Genomic DNA, 21,494 nt, shown 5'->3' on the forward strand with positions numbered 1-21,494 from the left:
TTCATCTACACTCACCTAAAAGATTATTAGGAACACCTGTTAAATTTCTCATGAATGCAATTATCTAATCAACCAATCACGTGGCAGTTGCTTCAATGCATTTAGGGGTGTGGTCCTGGTCAAGACAATCTCCTGAACTCCAAACTGAATGTCAGAATGGGAAAGAAAGGGGATTTAAGCAATTTTGAGTGTGGCATGGTTGTTGGTGCCAGACAGGCCGGTATTTCGCAATCTGCTCAGTTACTGGGATTTTCACACACAACCATTTCTAGGGTTTACAAAGAATGGTGTGAAAAGGGAAAAACATCCAGTATGCGGCAGTCCTGTGGGCGAAAATGCCTTGTTGATGCTAGAGGTCAGAGGAGAATGGGCCGACTGATTAGTCAAGCTGATAGAAGAGCAACTTTGACTGAAATAACCGCTCATTACAACCGAGGTATGCAGCAAAGCATTTGTGAAGCCACAACATGCACAACCTTGAAGCGGATGGGCTACAACAGCAGAAGACCCCACCGGGTACCACTCATCTCCACTACAAATAGGAAAAAGAGGCTACAATTTGGACGAGCTCACCAAAATTGGACAGTTGTAAACTGGAGAAATGTTGCCTGGTCTGATGAGTCTCGATTTCTGTTGAGACATTCAGATGGTAGAGTCAGAATTTGGCGTAAACAGAATGAGAACATGGATCCATCATGCCTTGTTACCACTGTGCAGGCTGGTGGTGGTGGTGTAATGGTGTGGGGGATGTTTTCTTGGCACACTTTAGGCCCCTTAGTGCCAATTGGGCATCGTTTAAATGCCACGGCCTACCTGAGCATTGTTTCTGACCATGTCCATCCCTTTATGACCACCATGCACCATCCTCTGATGGCTACTTCCAGCAGGATAATGCACCATGTCACAAAGCTCGAATCATTTCAAATTGGTTTCTTGAACATGACAATGAGTTCACTGTACTAAAATGGCCCCCACAGTCACCAGATCTCAACCCAATAGAGCATCTTTGGGATGTGGTGGAATGGGAACTTTGTGCCCTGGATGTGCATCCCACAAATTTCCATCAACTGCAAGATGCTATCCTATCAATATGGGCCAACATTTCTAAAGAATGCTTTCAGGACCTTGTTGAATCAATGCCACGTAGAATTAAGGCAGTTCTGAAGGCGAAAGTGGGTCAAACACAGTATTAGTATGATGTTCCTAATAATCCTTTAGGTGAGTGTATATAACTGCCTATATAGTGTCCAAGACACTTTGGGGACTATATGTGTGTGTGGCCTGGTAAACATAATGTCCCCATAAAGATGGCAATATCCTAAATCCTTGTCCTTGTGGGGACATTTTTTGGTCCCAATGAGGAAACAAGCTTATAAATCATACAGAAGGAGTTTTTTGAAAATGTAAAAATACAGAAAGTTTTGTGTGATGGGTAGGGTTAGGAGTAGGCTTAGTTTAAGGGGATATAATATACAGTTTGTACAGTATAAAAACCATTACGTCTATGGAGTGTCCCCACAAAGATAGTGAACTAGACGTGTGTGTGGGTAGGTGGGACAGAAAGATTTGCAATTTGTGAACATAGAGCAGAAAAGAGTATAAGAGAAAGGAAATAGTCAATGACGGTGTAACATCAGACTGATAAGAAATGCATCAGAGGGAGACAGATGGCATCAAATACAGCATTTTACATTACAGTATGTATGCCATGTGATACTGTAAACAGATTACCATGGTAGAGACTGCCGCATTACTGTAACTAACCTGTATAAAGGTCAACTACAGTGTAGATTCAGTATTATGGCACAGTGAGAACATTTACTGTATTGGCAGCCCGCTCTGTTCTAGCACAAAACCTTGTGGCTGTGTCATAACGTCATCACGACTTTTGATAACACACTGAATAGATACTATTACAAACAGTATGGATTCAAATACATACGTTAGGTAATGTAAGTGTATTTTATTAGATGGCATCTCTAGCCTGTGTTACTGTAGATAATTCAGCAACGAGGGTGATTTGAAACATGTATCTTGTATTGTTTTCTGTTGAATGAACTGATTGTTATAAGTACTAAACTGAAAGAAGATCATACTGTCGTGTTTCGGTGATTAAACCAAATGTTTTCATTACATCTTACAATAATCTTGTGTTTGAAACAATGATTATGTGGACTGAAGATATGAGCAACTGAATGAAAGCATTACATCGGGTTTTGAAAGAATGACTAGCTGTGTTACAAGTGTGATCAGTTTGGATTTTTGTACTAAGAGTTTTGAAAATGTACACCTACTTGTGAAAATAGTTCCAAAGCGAATAAAAAAACGGTATTAACCTTTTAGCTCTTCTGTACTGCCACAATACGTTTAACAAACAACAGTAACATTTTGCCAGATTCACGTTCATCTGTTTTGGATAAAAATTAACGCTTTTAGTGCCACTCAAACGACTGAAAGTGTCGCAAAAAGTGAAAAAAGCAATGTAATATAATTTTGCAGAAATGTCACCGCAGTCATGTTTTTCCAATGAACTTTTCAATGATCTAGCAGGTGTGCGTCCTTTTTAACGCTCGCCTCCCACACCGGAGACCCCGGTTCGAGTCCTGCTTGGAGTGGGTTGAGTATTGGTTACATTGGGTAACATATTTCTCATATAAACAGAAGTGCAGAGAAAACGTTTTGTCAGCAGTTTGCATATCTGATGAAACAAGATTTCAGCCAACATTTTGGATAACCTACCATCACTCAATGATTCAGAATGTAAGAGTAGTCACTGACTAAACGGCTGGCTCTGACATTGGTTTTCGATTCTCTGTCATGTATTGCAATGGCCCATTTTGACAGTAAATCAATGTGAAGCACGCTGAAGTAAAGAACAGGAGCACATCACAAGCATAAACAATTGTAATAGACTGAATTAGGATGCGACTCATTGAGTAACTTTAACCTGTGAATGTGTCGGTATAGAAAGCTGGGTTGTGTGCTGTTTAGAATTGAGTTACGAATCAAAATCCCAGTTTCTAATTCCAGTTTAATTCAAATTTGAATGCAAGGAAGTAAACAGAAAAAGGTTTAAAATGCCTTTAAGAAGTTTGATAAGCCTTATGAACAGAGAGGACATAGATAGATAGATAGATAGAGAGAGAGAGAGAGAGAGAGAGAGAGAGAGAGAGAGAGAGAGAGAGAGAGAGAGAGAGAGAGAGAGAGAGAGAGAGAGAGAGAGAGAGAGAGAGAGAGAGAGAGAGAGAGAGAGAGAGGGGCAGGCAGGCCCTGGTAGAAAGTTTGTTTATGTGCAAATTTAGTGAGAAAAATGACTTTTCTCTGTTCTGCCTCTGCTTTTATTATCCATTAAATGCAATAAAACCCAAGAAAAACGTTTGTTTATGAATGCACCATCACAAGCATTAGCATTTACCTTCTAGGTTTGAGTTTGCTGAGGAAAACAAGTTTGAATCAGATCTGAGCAGGACAGATTAGTGGGAGTATTTTAACATTGCAAAAAGAGTATTCATGCTGTTCTCAGATGGACTCTTAGCAGGAGAAGCCTTGAGGAGCTAAGCATCTAAACCCAGAAACTGAGAGCGAGGGATTGGACTGCTATCGATTTCCTCTGCTTCTTTTCTTCCTCTCTGACTTTTTAAACATCCAGTTACCTGCTGACAGGTAGACAAAATCCCATCCTGAGCTCAGAAAAGCCACCATGCTCCTCAAAGAAACGGATATGTGCCTTTCAGATGTCATGCCTGAAATCCAAACCTGTTAGACTTTGTTAGACATCAGTGTTGGGGGGGTAACTAAAAGTAGAGAAATCGGATGTAGAGTCAGAAAGTCAGATTGATTCTAAATGAATTAGTTTGTTTGAACAGTTTGTGTACATGTACATAAAAAGGTAACAATTCACTGATTCCAAACTCGATAAACTCATATGCAGCTATGGAACGTCTGATTCATTTTAATGAATCAAATTGTTCTGAAAGTTTGTGTGCATGAATCAGATCAAAAAGAAATGTTCACTGATTCAGTTGCTAGTGCCATTTGCATCTAGCCTGATGTCGTCATACTCAATTCTAGTCAGAATATGAGTCTGATACTGCTCCGTTGGGCTGTGATTATGGGGCGTGTTTCAACCGAACCAGGAAAGACCTCAATTGGATTGGCCTACAACCAATCAGAGCAACGGAGCGACGCATAACGTTAGTTGTCAAATGTCAACAGAACTCCACTGCACTGTGTTGCCAAGTCCGCAGGTTGTTTTCCATGTCCGCGGGTTGAAGCGACCCCAATTATGTAATATACAGACCCAGGAATGCGAATTTTAGCAGGCAGCCCTGCCAAAATAACACATATTTTACCCCCCAAACGCCATTTTTTTCCCGAGAAAATTTTTTTCCCGATTTGTGTGTGTTGTAAATAATATGTATTCTGAAGCAATATTCTCACCAGTGTTCAATCAGCTTTGACATATGCATATTTGTGATATTTTTACCTTTTATAAAGGGCATTTTCCCCTAATCTTATTAAATATAGATTCCTTTTATATTCTTAAATTGGATCAATAAATTAAATTAGAAGACGACACTGGCTGTTACCAGTCAAATTAAATAATTTACACTGAAAAATTACAACTGCATTAAATAATGTAATGAGATAGTTTTAAATATTTTTTGAATATACAAATAAGAAATGTTGGAAAGATGAAACTAAACCACCAGTAGGTGGCAGCAGGTGACCGTCTGTCTGAATGAGTGAGTCATTGAGTCGATTCGTTCAAACGCTGATTCATTCAAGAATGAGGCGGTCGTTTACGAATAGTTCATTGAATCTTTGATTCTATCGATTCATTCAAAACGCTGAATCATTCACTAAAACGTTGTTGCTGTGACACTCGTTCTGCTGTGTTCTTTTGGAACTCTTTTCGCTGCTGAAATAGAACAAAAACACTCAATATTGCATCAAAATGTAAGTGACTTAATGTTAATAATTGTTTATGGAGCTGTCATTTGAAATCAGTGTCCTTTCAGTCGTGATGTTATTCAGGAAAACAGCACTCTTGGTAATGTGACATTGCAACTGTATCATGTTATAAATATAAATAAACTCCACATTTTTACGGCAGTGTGTTAACTGAGTTTCTCTGTGTGAGCGGTGCACATATGTTTCGATTTCTCCTCGAGAGGCTGCGCGAACGTAAACAGTGCGTTAGTTACCGTCAGTTTATACATTATTATTATCATTCACTGTCAATCGCCACTTACAGTAATGAATGCAGAATCATTCTTGCATTTGGGTGATTCCCTAGTTATTTTTGTTAATGACGTTTTATCAGGCTACTTGTCCGTCGGGCAAGTAAAATTCTCTTTCACTTGCACCTTCAAAAAATCCACTTGTCCCGGACAAGCGGACAAGCGTTAATGCCGAGCCCTGAACGTTACGTCGATCCCAATACGTCAGTGACGCTGATGTAACATCGACTGTGACTGACTGAAAGGGAACGAGGGTTACATACGTAACCGAGACACTTTTTTGGCTTTTAGTATGAATATGTTAGTCTTACTGTTATCTATAAGCTGGTGTGCTCCAAAACAATGACAAAATTCGCATTTAGAAGATATGAGCATTCAAAACTTACAATCTCTCACTTCCGCCAAAATGAATCAATGATTTTAATGACATCACTCTGCACTTCACCTTGTCGTCAGATTTTCTGTCCAATCAAATGCTCTCTAGAATCTAAAGCGTCCCGCCCCTACATTATAAATAGACTCTGAAGCTGTAGTTAAAATCAGTCACTTGTTCACACATTTACTATTTTCTACATGGTGAATTGTACATCATTCACAATATAGGGGATTAGGGAACGATTCAGACATCAATATTAGGACTGGGTAAAAAATATTGATTTCTCACTTTTAATCGATTCGCATTTTTTACGAACCAATATCTATACTTAAATCCAAGAATCGATTAGTCATCCTGTTTTCAGTTGAATGAATGGGACATTGTTGCATGCCTCTCATCCAATAAATCGCAATAATTTTTGTGCTTTGGTACTATTAATATGAAACAAAGTCTCAGATTTCAAATTTACGTCCATTTTATTACGAAATTCAAAAACATACCGTTTTGGCGCTGGGGCGTGAGATCGCTCTGGCGCAGCTCGGCTCGAGAAGCGTCAGCACGGAGTGCACATGAAATCATCTATTCCGCCTTAATACCAGTTACAGTGCGAAATAAACATGAATGAGCATCTAAAAGTGTGTTAAAAGAGAGAGTACAACTTACAGAAATCCATATCATGTCACGACAATCCTTTTATATACATTTATATAATGTTAAACGAATGAGTTATAAAAAAATTCACCCCCCTCACAGTTGTCATGAAGGGTAAAATGAGCCGTATAGACCACACCCCCCATTTTTTCCAGGCTGTAAACATGTGTTTTCCTGCTGTAAAGTTGGGCTTTTTATGTGGGGCTCAATGAGATTCTGCTCCCTTCTGGAGCCTGTCCCTAGTGGCCAGTCGTTGAATTGCTGTTTAAGTCACTTCCGTATCGGCTTCAAGAGAAATTGCGGGAGGTTGCCGATTGATTTTAACATTAGGCTCAATGAGATTCTGCTCCCTTTTAGAGCCAGTCTCTAGCGGCCAGTCAATGAATTGCAATTTAAAGTACAACTCCGGTGAAAAATGAACCTAGGGGTAATTAACACATGGTTACCGAGTAGATCGTTCTCTGGGATGCGTTTTCATGAAAATCGAATGTAAAGAGTTTTATCTCTAAAAAAAGATTCGCTTATAACGCTAGTCTATGGGGCATATAATAAGTAAAATGAAATCGCTAGTTAATACCACTAACAAGGCTTTCAATAATATATTTTAAAAAGGCATTAAATAGTAACAACAGTTGTATCATAAAATCAGCTTCTTTAGCTCGAATCACTGAAAAACTACACAAAGATGCACTTGACCGAAAAGCTTGCCGTTCAGTATTACAGCTGTATGGTCTGTGGTCCGTCTCTGGTTTAACATCTACGTGGGTAGCTTGCGTGAGCTAAGGTTTTAAAGTAGCTTCTGATTGTAATACAGTATAATGTGTGTGTCAGTACACCACCATCTAATGAAGTTTCGGCTCCCAGGAGTCAGCTGATCCTCAATCGCGGCAGTTATTTATGATGGGAATCATGGGAAATATGAAAAGGCATTTTAATGAGCTTTTGTTTGTGCGTAGCACATAGATTTTGGTTTTCATTTAACTGTCTTGCAATTGACAGTTTTTCATTAAATTGTGGCAGTTGTGTATTGAGCTATAGTGTCTTAATGTTCAGTCCCTGATTGAAAGTTCACGTAAATCCTTCCGACAATAAAACTCCCTCTGGAGTCAGTGCACACCATCCGAAGGCTTCTTTATTAAGGGAGATCGATAAAATAGGTCAATAATTGCTGTCAGTCACTGCTACCAGCAGCCAAATTAATATGCAACAAATGTCTTTGTTTTGACTTAATAGCCATCAGGAGGCCACCAAGATGTACATGTTCAGTTTCTGTCATTTCTTAGCTAGCCGACTCCAGTCAATGGCTTCGTGCAGTCTTTTGTGTTTTCCTGCCTCGCTTGCGTTGTTGTGCTGTATCGCTGATTAGATTTGCTCAGCTCTGCTCCGGCCAATCCGTTTAAAGAGGGAGAGGCGAGCCAAAGCCTGTTTTGATGCAATGGCTGCAGGCATTGTTGAGCAAAGGACTTGGGATCATTTTACACCAACCTCTCACCCAGCAGTTCAAAATGGCATGACCTTTTAAATGAACTCTCGTCTTTATCTTAAGCTACATGTTTTGTTAGGAAGAGTACCGCTCTTTAACAAAAATCACTTTAATAAAAATGAATATGATGAAAATGAAGCCTGTTTTTAGGACCATTAAGATTTGTTTTGCAATATGACATTATTTTAATGACATTTAAGCATATTTTTCCCCCAAATCTGAATTAATGTGTCCAGACATTTCGCTTTAGGGTTTTTTGTCATTTCCATTCTCATTAGATTCTTATTACTCTAATACAATATTACTTTATTTATTTCAATCATCAGAAATTAAAGAGAGTGCAACACTATTATAAAAAGTTTGGGTTCATTAAGATTTTTTTTCAAAAGAAATTAATACTTCTTTTCAGCTAGGATGCATTAAAATAAAAAAAATTGTGACAGTAACATTTATAATATTACTAATTATTTACATTTCACAATTAATGCTGTTCTTTCTATCAATGAATCCTGAAATATATCACTATTTCTACAGAAATATTCAGTTTTCAATAATAATAATAAGAAGAAATGAGCACCAAATCAGCAAATAAGAATGATTTCTGAAAGATCATGTGACACTATATATTATAATAATATTTCACAATTTTACTGAATTTTTTATCAAATAAATGCAGCTTTGGTGAGGACGAGACTTCTTTCAAAAAATATTAATAAATCTTACCGACCCCCAACTTTTGATTCATAATGATTGTTATTATTAATAACTTTATTAAACATTGGTGTATTTTATCAAACTGATGTTGATTAAATTTTTATAAAAGCAATAAACCTTTCTCACAAAAAAGATTACGTAGCTATAAATAATCAGCATTACATGACACGTCTTCCGTGATATCTTGTTTGTCCGAGATTTGGAAACAGTTCAGAATAGTTTAAACATCACGCAGTGTGCACAATGCAATGTTTTTAAACATACAACATAATACTTTTTTGTAAAATTATAGATATATTTTTATTCTAAAAGACAATCTATAATAATAATATATGTTTACAAGATTTTTTAGAGGAGGCATTGCACTGAAGAAAATATGAAACAAAACATATTAAAAATAATGTTGATTAACATCACGGTTATATATTTTAAAACAAAATATATTCACAATATGTATGGAGGCATTTTGCAAAAGTGAATTTTGCTTAATTTGATCATGTTAGAGTATACACATATATATAATAGGCTCATTATTAAATCAAATATCATACGTTTTGAAAATAAAAAATATACACAAGGCAACGTCCATTTAAGCATGCGTGTTTATTTTAGTATTTCCATCAGTGAAACAGTACTACAGCCTGTAAACCATTTAAATAGATATCAGTAAATAATGGTAATGTAAATAATATACACTCACCTAAAGGATTATTAGGAACACCTGTTCAATTTCTCATTAATGCAATTATCTAATCAACCAATCACATGGCAGTTGCTTCAATGAATTTAGGGGTGTGGTTCTGGTCAAGACAAACTCCTGAACTCCAAACTGAATGTCAGAATGGGAAAGAAAGGTGATTTAAGCAATTTTGAGCGTGGCATGGTTGTTGGTGCCAGACGGGCCGGTCTGAGTATTTCACAATCTGCTCAGTTACTGGGATTTTCACGCACAACCATTTCTAGGGTTTACAAAGAATGGTGTGAAAAGGGAAAAACATCCAGTATGCGGCAGTCCTGTGGGCGAAAATGCCTTGTTGATGCTAGAGGTCAGAGGAGAATGGGCCGACTGATTCAAGCTGATAGAAGAGCAACTTTGACTGAAATAACCACTCGTTACAACCGAGGTATGCAGCAAAGCATTTGTGAAGCCACAACACGCACAACCTTGAGGCGGATGGGCTATAACAGCAGAAGACCCCACCGGGTACCACTCATCTCCACTACAAATAGGAAAAAGAGGCTACAATTTGCACGAGCTCACCAAAATTGGACAGTTGAAGACTGGAAAAATGTTGTCTCGATTTCTGTTGAGACATTCAGATGGTAGAGTCAGAATTTGGCGTAAACAGAGAGAGAGAGCGCGCGCACGCGGTGATTCACGCGCGCTGTTTGTGAACCTAAGTTACGTCCCACAGAACGTTTTCAAATGACTGCGTAAGTTATTTAATATAGAAATATGAATTGTACCTCACCTTCAGCATTATAATTATTTTACCCGCGCTGGAAAGAGAATGAGACGGTGTCGCTGCGTATCATGCCCTAGCTCTCACGGCAGATGCGGGTTTTATGTGTCGTCAGCATGCGATCGGTTCATGAAATCGGCCTTTTTGGAGACCGTCGATCAATCATCCCAAAGCGATTATCGACCGATCGATCGGAGCACCCCTACTTGTTACCACTGTGCAGGCTGGTGGTGGTGGTGTAATGGTGTGGGGGATGTTTTCTTGGCACACTTTAGGCCCCTTAGTGCCAATTGGGCATCGTTTAAATGCCACGACCTACCTGAGCATTGTTTCTGACCATGTCCATCCCTCTATGACCACCATGTACCTATCCTCTGAAGGCTACTTCCAGCAGGATAATGCACCATGTCACAAAGCTCGAATCATTTCAAATTGGTTTCTTGAACATGACAATGAGTTCACTGTACTAAAATGGCCCCCACAGTCACCAGATCTCAACCCAATAGAGCATCTTTGGGATGTGGTGGAACGGGAGCTTCGTGCCCTGGATGTGCATCCCACAAATCTCCATCAACTGCAAGATGCTATTCTATCAATATGGGCCAACATTTCTAAAGAATGCTTTCAGCACCTTATTGAATCAATGCCATGTAGAATTAAGGCAGTTCTGAAGGCGAAAGGGGGTCAAACACAGTATTAGTATGGTGTTCCTAATAATCCTTTAGGTGAGCGTAAGTTAAATATTAGTTTAAAAAATATTCGTTTTATATTTCCCCGCAGAGGTGCGTCATATGCCGCTTTGTGCTGAAAGGGATGTGGGACACGAGCAGGAAAGTTTGGTCCTTCATCCCGCCGGATAGCCTGAATCCATTTCCGTCAAACTTTAACATCAACAGGGAAGGAATGAAACGACAAATATGGCTGCTTTTGGGAATAACAAGAACAGCCCGGTAAGCTACAATAACTCTTGCTCGGTGCTTGCGCCATTTGTTTACCTGTTGCCCTGACCGGTGAGGAAGAAGATTACCACGACGAGTGCGTATTTCCGGTCACAAATACAGAAGTTGTGAGAAAGGTCTATAAACTACTGCTGTGCTGTTGTCACTTTACAGTGTTTTTACGGTGGTAAACATGGTAAACATTCAAGTTCCTTTGGTTTACGCTGTCAGTGACCATAAGCCGAAGCTTTATTTGGCATCCCGTCTCCCAGAATAGCTCTTCATCACCTGCTTCTTCTCATCCTGGCTTTTGCAGGAGTCTGATGCTCTCAAGTCCACTGAGAAGATCTGCAGGCAGCTGATCTATCACCTGACCCCTCACTCCAAGTGGAGCAGACAGAACGTGCCCAGGAGGAAGTCTCAAGCCTGGTAAGAGTCTTGCGTCTGTCCATCTGCCCCTTGTTGGGATACACCTCTACAGTCAGGACAACAACTGACATCAGAGCTTAGAAAACTCTGCGCTGACAGATTGAAATACAAACGAGATTAGCCATTCCTGACGTTGGCATAAGGTGATTAAACAGGGTATGAAAGTTTAATTGGGTTAATATTGAGCGACTTCAATTACTTAAAGGAGCAGATCACTGACAGTTCAATAATGACAATTGACCGTTCGCAAAGACCCGCCCCCTTTAGTTACTGTTGCTATGTCCGACAAGCCATAGCGCTCTCAAACCACACACGTTCTCACGTAGAGAAAATACATTGCGGAGCAATGAGGACACTGACAACACACCGACAGACAGGACAGAGCAAGTTACTTTTGTTATGAAACAAAGTCTCAACTTTGAAATTGTCATTTTTTAAAGAAATGTAAACAATAAATACCATTTTGTGGCTCTTTAATGTGTCGTGATCGCTGTAGCGCTTCAGTTAAAGCTGCTCGTGAACCGATCATCTCTTCCTTCTAGTTCATTGATAAGCACGAAATAAACATGAATGAACACTAAAAGAAAACTGCGGAAAGACGTCAGTACACACCGTTTTTCCAAGTTCAAGTCCACCGACTTTAATCTACTAACTCTCCTGACTACTTTTTTTTCTGACAAAACGGCAGATTCGGCGATGTGATTGGTCAGATCGCCTGTCAATCAAACTTGTGGCAAAGGGTGAATTCTGTTGTCATTTACTTAACCTCACCAGTCACTGTATGACTCTTTGCAGAACACAAAAGAAGTTATTTTGAACAATGCAAAGTCAGTTAGGTCCAAACAAACACTGAGATATTCTTCAAAGTATCTACTTTTGAGTCAAATTAATTTTGTGTTCTGTTGAAGATAGAAAGTCAGACAGGTTTGGACGGCAAGGGTGAGTAAATTATGACAGAATTTCTCATTTTTAGGTTCCTTTAAAGGGTTAGTTCACCCAAAAAAAGAAAATTATGTCATTAATTACTCACCCTCATGTCGTTCGACACCCGTAAGACCTCCGTTCATATTCGGAACACAAATGAAGATATTTTTGTTGAAAGCTGATGGCTGAGAAAGGCTTCAGATAGGCCTCCATTGGCATTCAGTACATTTACACTCCCAAGACCCATAAAAGGCACTTAAAACGTCGTTACAAAGTCCATCTCACCACAGTGACTCTACAATAATTTTACGATGCGACGACAATAGTTTTTGTGCGCAAAAAAAAATCAAAATAACACCTTTATACAACTTGTTCTTGTCTTCCGTGTGTGCCTCCACGACGCTTGCGCGAGAATATGACGCAGATCCGGCGTTCGGACAGATGACCCAGAAGCGATTTGTTTACAAGCAGAGGAAGACGCGCATATCTAAGCTGTTGAATTCTACATTGATCGTGCTTTATGTCTCGGGCGTAGTTCTCAAAATGGGGTTAAAGTGTGCATTTCATGGATTCCCGAACCCCGGCGTCACGTCATATTCTCGCGCAAGCGTCGTGGAGGCACACACGGAAGACAAGAAGAGGTTGAATAAAGTCGTTATTTTGATTTTTTTTTTCGCACAAAAACTATTGTCGTCGCATCGTAAAATTATTGTAGAGTCACTGTGGTGAGATGGACTTTGTAATGACGTTTTTAGTGCCTTTTATGGGTCTTGGGAGTGTAAATGTACTGAATGCCAATGGAGGCCTATCTGAAGCCTTTCTCAGCCATCTGCTTTCAACAAAAATATCTTCATTTGTGTTCCGAAGATGAACGGAGGTCTTACGGGTGTCGAACGACATGAGGGTGAGTAATTAATGACAGAATTTTCATTTTTGGGTGAACTAAGGAATTCATTACAGTTCCCATCCCGAATCCACATCCTCCTAAACCATACTAACGTTTTCTGTGAGGATCAGACAGAAATGTATATATTATTTGCACTTGTGAATATTAAAATTTTTCGTGTCGTGCCATTGCTCCTCACATTTCTCATAACCTATGTGCTTTTACATTTATACATTTGGCAGATGCTGCAGTGGCAGTTTGTTGTGTATTCAAGGGATACATTTTTTCATTTAAATATTATTACAATTTCAAATAACTTTTTTCTATTTGAATATACACCGATCAGGCATAACATTATGACCACCTAATATTGTGTTGATTTGCTGCTCAAGAAACATTTCTCCTTGTTATTATTAATATCAGTGTTGAAAACAGCTTTATATTTTTGTAGAAACCGTGATGCATGTTTTTTTTAGGACTCTTTGATAAATAGAAGGGTGAAACAACATTTGTAAATGCCTTTACGATCACTTTTAAGTACAATTATACATTTCTTTTAAAAAAAAGAATCTTACTGACCCCAACATTCTAAACAGTAGTGTATGTGCTCCCTGGGATTTGGTGTTGCTAGCACTATGATCTACCAATTGAGCTGCAAGAAACTACTGCAGTTTTTATCTACTGATCCTTACACTTTCCATCATGTAAAAGTGCAGATGTTGTTACCCTAGAGGCACCTGTCACCTGTCAAGAGATGGTAGACACTTTTTATTGCTTCGACTCCTTATGCCTGGCGTTTTGCCTCTGTGTCAAATACGGACAGGTGAGACTTAGATGAATGTTTCTCTCAGATGAGTTCCTCTGTCAGATATCGTGATTTCACACCAAAAAGCATACGAAAAACAGAGAACGTCTTTCCCTCTGGGCGTTGGGCAGGTATGTCGAGGAAGTCATTATAAAAGGGAAAGTCTTTTTAATGATATCCATGTTCTCTCCCCATCCCAGAGCAATTAACCCAGTTTGGGAGATTTCAACATCTGCAATTTAGTTCCTCTGCTTCTTGTTTTATCACCAACTCATCTCCAAACAATCTCGAACAATAACAAGCCATCATCTCCATCGCTCACGTAATTCGTGAACCTCTGCTCTTTCAATCTCTGTTATGAAAGCCTAATCTGCAGAAATGCCTCGTCTGTTTGTCTTGTCACACCCTCGGAGGTGAGAGGGGAAAAGATAGAATGCTTGAGCACAACGAGACGCCTGTTAGAGTGTGAAGATATTGTCAGGCCGGCCGTTGTTCTATTTAAAGGGAACAAGAGGAGAGGAACGATGCTGTGGTGCTGATGCTCTCGGCTTCTAAAGACACCCCATCTCTCTTTCCTTTTTCTAATATTCTTTTGTAGAGCTTTCAGGCTCCTTTAAACCACATTGATTTTTTTTTTCCTCCTGTCTCCCAGAAAAGCTTTAAAGAGAGAGGTTAGGTGGCCGGAGGGGAAAACCTGAAAGACAAAGAGCATTAGAGAGACCTGAGTAGAGCGAGGAAGCTGAGAAAAATGCATTTGTTAGCATCTCTGTGCCGCTAGAACCATAGTTAAAGGGAAAGTTCATCCAAAAATGAAAATCTGGTAATTATTTAACACCCTCATGGCGTTCCAAAGCAGTAAGCAGTTACTTTTTCAGTGGAACACAACATTTTCCTCCAAAAATGACTGCTAGCAAAGTAGCCTGTACGACTCGTGTTTACATAGCTTTGTGGAAGTAACAGGCTGATGTAACTTCCCCTCCACTGTAGCTTTTGGATCTCATTCGCATTTCTGCATATTCATAATAGCATATGTGCTGTCGATGAGCAACATGTGAGTTTCTTTTTGGTGTATTCCCTTTGTAGTCTTTGCACACGTGAATGCATTGTAGTTCATCCCTGAGTAGCATAGTTTAGTAGCCTGGATGCCAGCCGAACTTAGCCCCGCCCACAACATTTTTACTCTGGAAGTTCGGTCTGGACTTGATCGGTAGAGAAGTAATTATGCCCAAACAGAAACTGTTCGGACCAATGAAATTGTCAGGGCGGGCTTTAGACGATGATGGACAGATGATAAACAGTAACGTAATCATCCACGTCACCAAAGACTGCTTGGGTTGAATTTGTTCTAATCCTAAACGGAGAACTTGTTGTATATGCATTCACCTTTACTATTTCTCTCAGAAATGATGATCGTGTTGGTAAGTACTCTGTGTATCCTTAAATTCCTTTTTTACAACACCGGCAAAGATCGTTTACACTCATCTTTTTCTTCTAACGTAACTTATTCCAGCGTGCGTGCAGACAGGGTTGCCAAATTTTTACAACAAAACCTGCCCAATTGCTAACGTTCCTCAAAACTAGCCAAAAACAAGCCTAATAGCTTTCCACGGGGGTTCTCCGGGGAAAAAAAGGCATTTGGGGGGTAAAATATGTGTTATTTTGCAGGGCTGGCAGCTAAAAATCGCATTCCTGGGTCTGTATATTATATTATATTGTATATTGGGGTCGCTTCAACCCGCGGACATGGCAACACTGTGTGCAGTTGAGTTCTGTTGACATTTGACAACTAACGTTATGCGTCGCTCCGTTGCTCTGATTGGTTGTAGGTCTATCCAATTGAGGTCTTTCCTGGTTCGGTTGAAACACGCCCCATAATCACAGCCCAACGGAGCAGTATCAGACTCAAATTCTGACTAGAATTGAGTATGATGACGTCAGGCTAATAGTTCATGATGGCACAGGCTGATAGGTCCTTAAAGGTAGGGTAGGTAAGAATTATCTAAAACACTTTTGTCCAAATTTGTTTAAACTTTCTTTATATGTCAATACATAATTAAAATGTAAGTACTCTGAAAAAGAGAGTATAAAAATCGAGTGACTCTAGACTTTTTAATCTGCAATAAACACCCCTCATTATTTTCGTCCGGGACGAAACAAGTCACTCTCTCTCGCTAGCATGGCTACCACCCCTTTTGCTACAGGATCTGCCCACATGCGCGCACCCGTTTGATTTGAGGAGTTCAAGAGGCACGAAACCTAGGAAGAGCAAAATAATGGCCAGGGATGCACCGAATATTCGGCCACCGAAAATTTTCGGCCGAAAATGGCCCAAAAGTGCATTTTCGGTTTTCGGCCGAAAGACTTTTATCACCGAAACAACACGGCCGAAATGTTGTGATGACGCAAACAGAAACCGCGACCTGCACGTGCTTGTCTGAAGCAACATGTCCGCGGTGTGGAGTCTGTGGACGTATTTCAGTATATCTGAGAAACACCCACGTCTGCTCCATGCACAAGCACTGACAGCGAGAGCTCATGTTCTCGATGAGAAGAGGACCAGACTTCACTGTGAACTAGGGATGTGGAAATGAAGCCTCATGAAGCAGTGAGGCTTTACCCTGACTGATTTCATGTATGTTTAAATAAAATGACAGACACTGTGTATAAATGATTATATTTCAACAACGAATTGGATAAAAAACTATTTTATAATTAGATTTAGAAGTTATTGCAAAAACTGCCTTATATGAAGTTTACATGTTTGTGTACTATGTTATTTGAGTGTTGATTATTAGACCTAAAAATACATAGCAACTGAATTTAGGCTAATAGTTTGGGCTCTGTTGTTAACCTTTAATATTAATGTGCAAGTAAGGGCTCCCTATATAGTTTAGAGCAATATATTCTATAAACTTTTAGTTATAATTTAATTCATTTAAGGACAGATACTTTTTTTTCAGTAAATCAATAAAAATAAATAAAAAGCCATTTTGTAAAACTGCTGTACCGAATCGTCAGTTTTGTGTACCGTTACACCCCTATTCTACAGTTAACATATGGACTATGGCAGTCTTTGTTTTGATACACTATGTTGAAGGCCTACAGAGAAAATAGTTGTATCTTTAAGCAGTTGCACTTGTTCTGAATGCACTTTCTTGTAGTAGTCCTACAGAGACAAATTTTAAATGCACTAGACCTAAATGCACTTTGTTTTTATGAGAGAACATGTAATTTTATAACCTTTCTGTAGGCCTGTACATTATTATTTAATGTACAAATGAGTGGGGTCAAGTTAAACATTTTAGTTTGAATTTAATTTTATACTGTGCATTGTTGCAATGTGCTAAATAAATATTGGCATAATTTGTAATTGATTTATTCTTTGAAACTTTAATATTAATTTATGCAATTGCAATGCCTTGATTTTAGTAAAGTTAGGACACAGTCATAGCCATAAATGCAATGGTACTAATAATTGGCATAATTTCTTTCGGTGTTTCGGCTTTCGGCCTTGGTTTCCTCTTTTTCGGTTTTCGGTTTCGGCCAGGAATTTTCATTTCGGTGCATCCCTAATAATGGCAGAGAAAGAGCATTCAAAATTCACAGTGCCGGGTTTTGCAGTCAGCGAAGGCAAACGATGCAAAAAAAGGAAGACAGTACAAGAAAAGACCCTAGTTGCCCGCCCTCTTGCACGACCTCCTCTGCTTCGCCTTCGACCCCGGCCTTGTCCTCGAGCCGACGATGCGGTACTTGTCTTCGGAGTGTAGTCCTCATCAGAGTCAACAATGCTTTCATCATGGAAACTCTTACATGCAAAACACCATATACGTTATGAATCTTACACGAAATTCATCTTCATCACAGTATAACTGATGTTATTGGAAAAACATGTATCAATGCTACCCGTTTTTAGCTTTGCCTTATAAATATGACTAGCTCGTTACCAAAATCAAACAAAAATATATTTTAAACTTTACCAGTATCGGTATTCTAGCTTGATAGTGAGTACTAAAAGACATCTTATTTGTTTATATTCATACTGATAAAGTTAGATTTTTTATTACATGTGATTCTGACATGATGTCACTACATGCACTTCTCCGCTCGCCTCAGGTAAATAATGCGTCTTCCAGCTGAGCGGTCGGCGTTGCGCGTTCATATGTTTTGGGGGCGTGGCTTTGGAAAGAGCCCAGAAGGGAGAAGGTGGAGTGAATTGAAATAATGAGCTGTCTTTAAAACAGTCGTGAGAGGTCTACAGACACTCAATTTTTATACTTTCTTTTTCAGAGTACTTACATTTTAATTATGTATTGATATATAAAGAAAGTTTAAACAAATTTGGAAAAAAAGTTTTTTAACCAATTCTTACCTATCCTACCTTTAACTCAATCTGCTTACAATCACATCATTCTCTATAGGGCACAGCTGATTGCTTCCTGCTGTATCAGTAGCTCTCTGCTATAGCAGTTGCAGCGTGCTTTCAGAAACCCTCCATCTTCCCCAGCTCCACCTTTATAAATCTGCTACGGGTAATTCATGTATGTTATGTTGTAAGGCAGCAGCATGTCTTACTTGCTCACAGCAGCGAAATCATATTTTTCTATTTTTAATGCAATGCAATTGTTTTGTTACTTTATTTTTTTTATTTACCTTTAAATTACTAGATTTCATCAATGAATAATAAATAAATAGTAATTCAAGCACACTCTTCACATTCTTTCATCTTCAATTAAAAATCACTCACAATTTCGTGCATAACCCTTTTTATTCAGCTCAAAATATTTAACATTGGGTGTCTTTGCCGACCTCTTGTGGAAAAAAGATAATATAACATGATATTTCATGACTCTTGCCACTGGATAGACTCTATATATGGAGCAAATGAGCTGTTCCGCTGGGTCCTAAAGTCAGTTTTTCATAAGTATGCATTCAGATACACGTGTAGACATTATAAAATAATTTGTTTGGTAGTTTTAGCATTTTTAGTTTGAATTTTGAGCCTTTTTAATTTTTTTTCTGTGTACTGAAGCATTCCATTCATTCTTATGGGTGTCAAATTGACCCGTGAAGGAAAGATTTGTTACTTTTTTAAATTTCAACCACAAAACTCCTCAAATCCTGTAATTTTTTTTTGTGTGTATTCATGGTTCAAGTACGACAAAAGTAGTAAGTCCAAGTCTTTTCATTTCCACCCCCAATGTAATTCCAAATTAAGCATTTTAATCAACAGTACATTTTTTGTTAACATTTTGGTCACCATATGGTGTATCGTAATAATATTGTATCGTGAGTTCAGTATCGTGATATATATCGAATCGTGACATGAGGGTATCGTTGCACCCCAAAAATACAAATATATGTGTGTGTGTGTGTGTGTGTGTATATAAGCATTTTCTTTAGAAATAAATAGATAAAAGTGTTTTGATTGTTTCTTGTAATTGTGATTTATTGCAGATCACGTCTCTCAGTTGCTTGTCCCCACGCTTGAGAAGCCAGTGTTCTTTTGTCATGTTTTTAAAATCTGTTCTCGATTTCAGGCTAATCACCCACAAATTCTTGATAGCTCCTGGAAAAGCCCCTCGTGCGAGAGCACGAAACAGCACAGCGGCAGTTGTTATTTCATCAACCCAGCGCTCCTGCAAGGAAAACGTTTGCCTCTCAGCCATAACGGCCTCCGAAACGAAATCGAATGATGAATCTGTTTAATAAAGCAGTCAGCAGGGGTGAAGCTGAGACAGCAGCATCTCTCTGTGTAATTATCCCTACTCGTATGGAGGTCTCGGCTCTGCTTCAGGGTTGCCCGTGATGTGTTGATGCAAAGTTTATTGGGGGAGCGCTTGCATTAAAAGCAGCGAGGAGTTGATATTTGTCAGCTAACATCCTCCTCATTCTGATAGGCACTGTGTGAGGCATGTTGACCACCTGCAGGAGGGGGAAAAGATGCATGACCCATCGTTGCCCTAGTCAGCGTTAAGAGCATGATGGAAGAGAATTCACAGCAGAGTGAGTCTGACCCAAATGAGGATCTGCGGATGGCCACGGTGGCCTATAAAACAAGCCTGTTTTGGCTGGTGAATTGGATGACCGATTGAGCTGAACACATGTGGGGCAGCTTGGGTTTCAGCTTACTTGATGCATGTGCCCGCTGCTGGCGGATCGTAAACCCGCATGCTCACGGGCATATTCGCACACGCGTCGACCCAAGAGCGGGTTGGCGTTTCGGCCCACATTTGAAGATGACGTCAACCCGCTGCTGCCGAGCAGAATGATCCGCATCCGTTCTGTTCTGCATCCCACATCCCTGTTTTGTGTCCCATATGTTCCTGCGGACATTTACTCCCCGTGATGCCTTTGAGATTATAAGAGAAATGCACTTAGAGGAGTCTTATTATCTTGCATCCCACTCAGATTTATCTTGTTTTGAGGACGTTTAGATATTGTCATTGGAAAACAAGACAAAAATATTCCTGAATTTAGTGTAATTTGGTTCCTCCAAAAAAAGCTACTATAATGTGTAAATGATATCCCTCTCAGAAAGTAATGTGGCAGTATTGTTCAGTGATGTGGGACTTCAATGGGATTTTAATGTTTGGTTATCATACAGTCTGTCAAAGATTTGAAAACATAACTTTTTTTTATGTTTTTTAACATTAAAAAATAAGTCTCTTATGACCACCAAGGCTGCATTTATTTAATCAAAAAACAGTAATAATGCAAAATATTATTACTTTTTTTTAATCTATTTGAATGAGCATCATTACTCCAGTCTTCAGTGTCACATGATCCTCCAGAAATCATTCTGATATGATGATTTGCTGCCAATGTCCAAAACAGTTGTGTTGCTTAATATTATTTTTTTTCAGGATCTTTAATGAATAGAAAGTTCAATGAACAGCATTTAATAAATATAAATCTTTTGTAACATTATAAATGTTCACTGTCACTTTTGATCAATTCAATGCATCCTTAATGAATAAAAGTATTAATTTCTGGCTTTTTAAAAAGAAAATCTTACCTCAAAAGTTTAAATGATAGTATTGTTTCCACAAAAATGTTAAAGGGATAGTTCACCCAAAAATGAAAATAAGCCCATGATTTACCCACCCTCAAGTCATCCTGTATATGACATTCTTCTTTCAGACAAATAAAATCATTATATAAAAAATGTCCTGGCTCTTCCAAGCTTTATAATGGCAGTGACTCCGGAAGGTTAATAAAGGCCTTCTGAAGCAAAGTGGCGCGTTGGTGTATGAAAAATATCCATATTTAAAACTTTATAGACTAAAATAACTAGCTTCCGGCGGTCAGCTATCAGTTATATGATGGATAGATGCACCTTTATGGACTTCACTGCCATTATAAAGCTTGGAAGAGCCAGGACATTTTTAATATAACTCTGATTTTATTCGTCTGAAAGAAGAACGTCATATACACCTAGGATGACTTGAGGGTGAGTAAATCATGAGCTAATTTTCATTTTTTGGGTGAAGTATCCCTTTAAGCAGCAAAAACTGATTTCAACATTGATAATAATAAGAAATATTTCTTGGTATTTAATTGTGCAAATGTTTGTATTGTAGCA

General features: G+C 38.8%; 1 protein-coding gene across 1 annotated transcript in view; it reads left to right on the forward strand.

Moving 5' to 3' along the window:
• The window catches only part of lrrc75bb (leucine rich repeat containing 75Bb), a 65,636-nt gene that overhangs the window by 16,360 nt on the left and 27,782 nt on the right, over nucleotides 1–21,494 (forward strand). Inside the window, exon 3 of the mRNA XM_079804300.1 lies at nucleotides 11,185–11,297. Coding sequence (XP_079660426.1) covers nucleotides 11,185–11,297 — 113 coding nt within the window. The remainder of the gene's footprint in view (nucleotides 1–11,184; nucleotides 11,298–21,494) is intronic.

The sequence above is a fragment of the Gobio gobio genome (assembly GCF_949357685.1).
Source record: "Gobio gobio genome assembly, chromosome: 22".
NCBI classification, from domain to species: Eukaryota; Metazoa; Chordata; class Actinopteri; order Cypriniformes; family Gobionidae; genus Gobio; species Gobio gobio.